The sequence below is a fragment of the Anneissia japonica genome, unplaced genomic scaffold (genome assembly GCF_011630105.1).
Source record: "Anneissia japonica isolate Jap-2015-1 unplaced genomic scaffold, ASM1163010v1 scaffold287719_len1884721_cov185, whole genome shotgun sequence".
In the NCBI taxonomy this organism is placed as follows: domain Eukaryota; kingdom Metazoa; phylum Echinodermata; class Crinoidea; order Comatulida; family Comatulidae; genus Anneissia; species Anneissia japonica.
In genome coordinates, this window is record NW_022715822.1 from 27,225 (window position 1) to 35,412 (window position 8,188).

General features: G+C 35.5%; 1 protein-coding gene across 1 annotated transcript; it reads left to right on the top strand.

Moving 5' to 3' along the window:
* The first annotated feature begins 5 nt into the window (after positions 1 to 5).
* On the top strand, positions 6 to 8,182 carry LOC117109395 (45 kDa calcium-binding protein-like). Its single transcript, XM_033251725.1, has 7 exons — positions 6 to 124; positions 1,766 to 2,051; positions 3,046 to 3,163; positions 3,853 to 3,994; positions 4,953 to 5,102; positions 5,443 to 5,618; positions 7,290 to 8,182. The coding sequence occupies exons 2-7, from the start codon at positions 1,774 to 1,776 to the stop codon at positions 7,464 to 7,466; spliced, it is 1,041 nt and encodes a 346-aa protein (XP_033107616.1). The 5' UTR covers positions 6 to 124; positions 1,766 to 1,773; the 3' UTR covers positions 7,467 to 8,182.
* Positions 8,183 to 8,188: the final 6 nt, after the last annotated feature.

Below are 8,188 nucleotides of genomic sequence, written 5' to 3' on the forward strand. Positions count from 1 at the left end.
GTCTACCGCCCTCTATATTTTTAGTCGTATTTGGATTTTTATGCAAAAACATATTAAAAATTGAACACGTTGTCCGTCCCTTTCTAGTATCCTTAAAACCAACAAATACAATCATCAGAAGACGGTAGGTACTAATGATATTATTACGAACATACCTGGTAATTATTGTCTTCGAAAACAATGAGTTTCCTGCTATTTAATAGCATGCAAGTTTGCCGTTTTGCAGCTAGGCCTCTAGCCTATCTAGGCACGCACATACCCGGAGGCCTCCTCCTAGGCTAGCTGAACTGTTGCTGTCAAGATAGAGCGTAGGTCGAGAGGCCTAGGCCTAGCAGTAATGCGTAGCCTCAATACGGCGCTAATGCACTTTCGCACCTAACTTTTAATTCTTAATTTTCTTACCTGAATTTTTTTCTCACAGTCACAACACATAATTATAAAACATTTTTACATTATTCAACCACTCATAAAGTACATTTTCCCAACAAATAGGACCTTTAATTTATAAATATAGGTTGATACAGGGTTTCCGTGCTTGCTAGCACGACGAGCTGTACTTTTTTGCAATCAAGTATTAAATTCCCAGAATGCCTGAGTCAATTCTTAAATTTTGAAACCATTAAAGGCCAGTCTTATAATTTTAATTGGAATTTTCCCATGAAACATCCGACAACAAAATGTGGCATCATGCAGTTCCATCTTTTTGAACTTTCTTGTCGTAATCGAGGTTAATCGAACCGACGTTTATCAATATCATTGGCTTTAATAGTTGTTTTTCTGGATTTAGGCCTATAGGCCCTAGGCCCTATTTTTCGATCTGTGTACGCATTTGAATTTTTGAAGTAATTATTGTAGTGTGAATTTCATGTGAACACACATAGTCAAACAACAGCACCATACAATATAAAGAATGACATACAATACGGCAAATAGATAAGTTTTCATAAACGTTTAATCAAAAAACTTCACGCTGCAAACTCAGACATTCTGGCAATTTCTTACTGATTACAAAATGGCAACTGCTCGTCGTGCTAGCGAACACAGATTCGCTGTACTTATTTGTGGGCTTATTTGTTGAAAAAGGTACTTTGTGAGTGGTTAAATCATGTGAACATGTTTGTTAATTATATGTTGTGACTGTGAGAAGAACATTGAGGTAAAAAACTTTAAGAATTAAAAGTTCTGGCAATTTCTTACTGATTGCAAAATGGCAGCCGCTCGTCGCGCTAGCGAACACAGATTTGCTGTATTTATTTGTTGAAAAAGGTACTTTGTGAGTGGTTAAATCAGGTGAAAATGTTTGTTAATTATATGTTGTGACTATAAGAAGAACATTGAGGTAAAAAAATTAGGAATTAAAAGTTAGGTGCGAAAGTGCATTAGCGCTGCCTAATACTTACGAGCAACAATTCATAATCTTACTGTACCTTCACCCTGTGCTACTGCTTGGATTGTGTTTTTCCAATCAATACCAGTTTTTTATTATATTATTAAGTTATTGTACTGATGTCAAGGATACAGTAATTACTTCAATTAGCCTTTGGTGGACAATAAAACTGAAATTTGTATTTTCATAGTTAACAAAATATAAATCCTTTGGGGTTTTTTTAATAAAGATTATTATAAAATATAGGCCTAGTGTGACTCAATTTAATTTTAGATTTTTTAAAGAAAATGTTCTAGGGCTTACATTTATTACTGCAGTGCAGTCTTGTAACCATTTCATATTTATTTTTCTAACCATTCAAATTTCTCTGTTCCATAGATTTCACAATGGAAATAAAAATGCAGCATTATTTAGTTTTTCTGGTACTCATAATTGTAGCAACAGGGAGTCCTATTAAGAAGCTCTTCCGAGGTAAACAACAAGATACTGAAAAAGATAAGCTCGAGATTGAACCACCAGATCATATAGAGGGCGTACATATGCAGCGGGATGGTACCCTCAACAGAGAGTACCGCCAGGAAGTGTTCCTCGGCCCCGATCATGACCATTTTGAGAAGTCTGATGATGGAACTGCCAAAAAAATGCTGACCAAAGTATTTCATGAGTAAGTATATTCATCAAGGTAGAGGTTATGGTTACACCAGTCTTAAAAACAAATTCCTTATTCTGATTGAATGTTACTGTCCTAATTCAGTCCATACATACAATAATATCCAATCAGAATTAGGAATTTGTTTAAGGATGGTGTAACAAAAAATTAAAACATTTAAATTCGTTTTTACATATCTTTAATATTTCAACATTATTTCATCATGACATGACCATTAATACTACATTTTCATTTGCTGGATCCCCCAACCGTCATGTGTATCAACCAGATTTTTCAAGACGTTTGATGGGTCTTATAAGCTACAAGCTTTTCATTGACCCACTATCATCAAGCAAGTATTATGATACCTGATTATTAAAATATGATCATTAGGTTATTGCATCTCAGAAAAGAACTAATTAAGAATAAAAGCACAGTTTTATTGAATACATGCTAACGAACAAAAATTTGATAGTGTTGCATTTTAAATATATTTGATATTTTTTGCTCACCGACTTAAATCTTCAATGTAGATTGGCTTCATTTTTACAATGAGTTTCCTCAAGAACAAATTTAAATCTGAATGTCTTTTTTGGTTTTTTTTTCGTTTATGCCTTTGTTTGCTACCTGCTGTTTATTTATATATGATATTGAGTTTTGTCTAAAATAATTGTGGACGTAAATCCTAACTTTGGTTTTGTATTTCAATAAAATTGCACAATTTATAAACTAATTTTATATACAAGTAATCTTTATTTTATAATAAAAAAATGTTACCTTTCAGAGTCAATGGCGTTAATTTCTTTCAGTAGCTTTCGGTACGTTCACATACCTTCATCAGCTGTCAAGTGGTGGTTCACTCATTGTCACATGACCTTTGGTATTAGAATCGTGTGACAATATGGACGGCTCGCACTTTGATTTCTTGCACTTCTCTTGGTTTTTTTTTTTGTGTGTGTTTGGTTGTTTCTCAATAATCTTTACTTTGTTTTTACTTCACAATATTTAGTGTTGACGACGACAAGGATGGTAGCCTAACAGAAACTGAATTAACAAATTGGATTTTTTCAAGAACTGAGGAACACTATGCAAAAGCCATCAAGAAAAATAAGGAGATATTCCCAAAGGTAAAGATAAAAATTGACTATATAAATGCATTGGTGCATACATAATAGTAATACTATACATTTTCTCTTCATGTACATGTATATAGTATTAATATTCACTTCATGTATAGTGATACTATAATATGGTAACAGTGATTTTATCTTTGGTTGACTGTTATATTCATTCTATCAAATCAGCATTTTAATTTTTATTATTTATTTTCCTGTAGATCAACATGTTGTCCATTACAAAACTCAATATATACATAAACTCCCAATGTTTAAAAAAGAGTTAAGAAAAATCTTTTACTGGCAATAGTGGTGGCACCAGATATTCCCGACAAAAGTCAGACTGTAACAATTAGTTTTTCTAGACAGTGTTCCCAGATGAACTGCTTGGCTTCCTCTCTGACAAGAGGTCCAGGGTTTCCAGATGAACTGCTTGGCTTCCTCTCTGACAAGAGGTCCAGGGTTTCTAGATGAACTGCTTGGCTTCCTCTCTGACAAGAGGTCCAGGGTTTCCAGATGAACTGCTTGGCTTCCTCTCTGACAAGAGGTCCAGGGTTTCCAGATGAACTGCTTGGCTTCCTCTCTGACAAGATGTCCAGGGTTCCCAGAAGAAAAGCCCTGTGCTCCCTGGAGCTCCCACTGACTGGTAAACTTTATTGATATGGTATAATTTTGTTATTGTTATATTATTATTGTTGTAGGTTGACAAAGACGGTGATGGCATCATACACTGGCCCGAGTATCGTTTGCAGTTCTTGACATCAAGAGGCTACACAAAAGAAGTGATTGACAGGCTAGCGGAAGCCGATGGACCAGAGGACATCCTAAAGGAACATGACGAGGGTAAGATTTAAAAAAAAAAAACATTTTTCAGGGTATGTTAAAGCTTAAGGCTTTTACTGTACATACTATACTCTGAATAGTCTTGCTTCATACTTATCTGCTATATTATCTCTGAGTGCTTGACAACCCAACGCTGTCTTATGATTGTAGGCAGGGGTGTAGGCTGGTTTTGCCTGCTGGTTACCACCAAACTTGGTGGGTGCCGAATGTCTGTAATTGGACTTCTACAACTACCAGTACCAGGTACTGTACCAGTATAAAATATGAGAATGTGGAACTAAATCTCAGAATTCGGAACATCTTGATTCTACTGTAAACTTAATGGTCATTTATAGTAAATTAACCCACTAATGTGATGCCATGCGACACACCCCCAGCCTATGTCCATGGTAGGTGGCAGTCTAAGCGATTGGCTGCACATGCCTCGTGGCATTATATTTTCCATGGAATCACGTCGGTCATCACAGTGTGTGCCCAACTCCCGGGGCCTAGATTGGATATCATTGTATTGGACATCATTATTATTTTTGTTGTTTTATTTTTTTATTGATTATTAATTTTAATTATACATGTCTTCTTCCAATTAAAGACCACTTTTGGGACTGGGGTTTCCATGATCTTTAGCAGCTTTGGTCTAGAATAATAATTTGGGGGCCATAGAAAAGTGGTCTTTAATTGGAGGGGTCTTTAATTAGGAGGAGACCTGTATTTATTGATATGAGAATTTAATTTTCAAAGTATCTTTAATATTCATCACCTGAGACCTGAGAAAAAAAAATAAAATTACAGCCCATTAATCTGCTGTTTAATATGAACTTGTTAGCTATTGTATTGTTTTTTTCAGGTTGATATGAACAGATGGTTAAATTTTTGCATATCAAAAGCTATGTCTATAAATCAGTGGAGCTACAGTATGTGTATTTGATGTTTTTACGACTAATTTATTTCTTTGTTACAGATGATTACATTTTGTATCGAGACAGATGGGCAAGAGCCGATGAGAATGGGGATGATAATCTCGATGAAAAAGAGTTTCTAGCGTTTCTTCATCCAGAGCACTGTAAAGATACCATCATGTCACTAGTAGATGAAATTCTTCATGACATGGGTAAGTGGTAATTAAGTAAGGCAAGATAATTGAAGGAGGTGACCAAGAGAGAGACATGAGTCAAGGAAGTAAGTTGTGGCAGGGAGTGAAGTGGAGCTACCAAAAAAAATTAGCCTACAGTAATAATACCATTCAAGGCATTATCTGAAACTTGTCATTTGGAAACAATCAATAATATTAATAACGATGATGATAATATATTTACTTTTAATAATAATATGATAGTAGTACGGCTATAATATGTTATTAAATAAATATATAATGGTGATAATAAATTGCTGCATATTGATAAAAGCACATGATTGAAATTTCCAAAATTTTTCGCTCTTGAAATTTTTAGACCAAGATGATGATAAAACTTTATCGTTAGCGGAGTTTGTCTCACTGCCTCTTGGACATGAAGATGTTCTAGAGAAAGAAACAGAGGAGGATGAATGGGTTAGAGAAAGAAGAAAAGAATTTGAACAAAATATTGATCTTAACAAAGATGGAAAAGCTGATGTTGACGAATTAGGGGTAAGCTTATTTGGTAGTTCTGGTGATGGTTTACAGTGGTGGTTATGGTGACATTGGTGGTGACAATGATGATAGCCATGGTTTTGATTATGTTGGTGGCATTGATGATGATGACAAAGACATTGATGGTGACATTGGCATTGATGATGTCAGTGGTATTGATGATGATGACATCATTGATGATGGTGGTTGCATTGATGATGACAGAGGCATTGATGGTGACATTGGCATTGATGATGGAATTGATAGTTCTGGCATTGAGGATGTCGGTGGTATTGATGATATCGGTGGTATTGATGATGATGATAACTTTGATGATGGTGGTGGCATTGATGATGGAGGAATTATTGATCATAATGGCAATAATGATGTTAGTGGCATTGATGATGTTGGTAATATTGGTGATGGCCGGTGGCATTGATGATGGTAGTGACATTGATGAAATTAATGTTGATAGTGGCATTGTTGATTTTGGTGGCATTGATGATGACAGAGGCATTGATGGTGACATTGGCATTGATGATGTCGGTGGTATTGATGATGATAACTTTGATGATAGTGGTGGCATTGATGATGGTGAAATTATTGATCATAATGGTAACATTGGTGATGGCCGGTGGCATTGATGATGGTAGTGGCATTGATGAAATTAATGTTGATAGTGGCATTGTTGATTTTGGTGCCATTGATGATGACAGAGGCATTGATGGTAACATTGGCATTGATGATGTCGGTGGTATTGATGATGATAACTTTGATGATGTTGGTGGCATTGATGATGTTGGTAACATTGGTGATGGCCGGTGGCATTGATGATGGTAGTGACATTGATGAAATTAATGTTGACAGTGGCATCATTGATTTTGGTGGCATTAATAATGGCAGTGGCATTTATGGTGACATTTTGTATTGATGATTCTGGCTTTGATGATGTCGGTAGTATTGATGATGATCTTAACATTGATGATGTTGGTGGCATTGATGATGTTGGTGGTACTGATGAAACTAATGATAATAGTGGCATTGTTGATGTTGATGGGATTGATGATGGCAGTGGCATTGATGGTGGCATTGGCATTGATGATGGTGGTGGCATTTATGGTGACATTTTGCATTGATGATTCTGGCTTTGATGATGTCAGTAGTATTGATGATGATCTTAACATTGATGATGTTGGTGGCATTGATGATGTTGGTGGTACTGATGAAAGTAATGATAATAGTGGCATTGTTGATGTTGATGGGATTGATGATGGCAGTGGCATTGATTGTGGCATTGGCATTGATGATGGTGGTGGCATTTATGGTGACATTTTGCATTGATGATTCTGGCTTTGATGATGTCGGTGGTATTGATGATGATGGTAACATTGATGATGTTGGTGGCATTGATGATGTTGGTGGTACTGATGAAACTAATGATAATAGTGGCATTGTTGATGTTGATGGGATTGATGATGGCAGTGACATTGATGGTGACATTGGCATTGATGATGGTGGTGGCACTAATGTGGTGGCTTTGATGATGTCTATTACTTCTTTTCTTATCAACATGTTGTAATAGATGGTAACGTGATGAATGAGTCAAATAAAGTTAATGACGGTGATGATGAGGTTTTTAAATATACAGTACCTAATAAAAACATAATAATTTTTAACTTACTTTTCCAGAAATATATGGACCCACGTAATCGAATACATGCAGAGAGTGAAGCACGGAATTTAATCATAATGGCCGATGACGACCAAAATGATAAAATATCACTGAAAGAAGTTCTAGACAACTACAGCCTCTTCATTGGTAGCAAATTGGTACATTTTGATTGGAAAGTTCACGATGAGTTTTAAGCCACATGGAAGCAAGCATTTCTTTGTTAACACGTTGACTGCCATGAACGATGAGGGTGCCACGATGAACCAATGAGAACACTTGTTGAAAATGAAGTACAGTGTATTACGGTGTATTACTATTTGCTGGACCACAAAATCCTGGCAAGCCATTCAGTAAAAATACATACATAATAATTTTTAAATAATCAATTATATTCTTTTTTAAATTGTAGTTTACGTGAGAAAGATAGTCATGTGGTGGCACCTTCCACAATAAAAAAAACTTTACAAAAGTGTTATAAACCAGAAACAGTATAACTGCGTATGGTTGGCTGTTCTAGAATGTGATACAGTATTTTAAAATTAAAGATGCAGTAAGTTGCATCCTGATGATGACATAATTAATGTCGAAATATTGAACCCCAACACGATGGCGTGCATTTCAATACTTGGAGTATGTATTAATCAGTGGACCTTTCGGTTTCAGTAAGTTGTTATTTATTATAAAAATTGTTTGATGAGTAAAGCTTGTAACTGGCTCTGGAAAAATAATTTTAAAAGTTGTTTCATTGCCAGAGAAAAGTTTGCTCAACTGTCCTGTACTATTTTCCCCAAATTTATTTTTAATAAATTTATAAAGTTTCTTTAGATTTAGGGTTGGTCAGAAATGGGCCACGCATGTTATTTTTTATTTTTTTTTTTTTGTTGGGTGGGGGGGGGGGGGTTGTTGGTATTGTGTG

Coding starts and splice junctions, on each gene's coding strand:
- LOC117109395 (XM_033251725.1), top strand. CDS start 1,774: ATGGAAATAAAAATGCAGCATTATTTAGTTTTTCTGGTACTCATAATT. Junction 3,995..4,952: donor CCTAAAGGAACATGACGAGG/GTAAGATTTAAA, acceptor TCTTTGTTACAG/ATGATTACATTTTGTATCGA. Junction 5,619..7,289: donor CTGATGTTGACGAATTAGGG/GTAAGCTTATTT, acceptor TTACTTTTCCAG/AAATATATGGACCCACGTAA.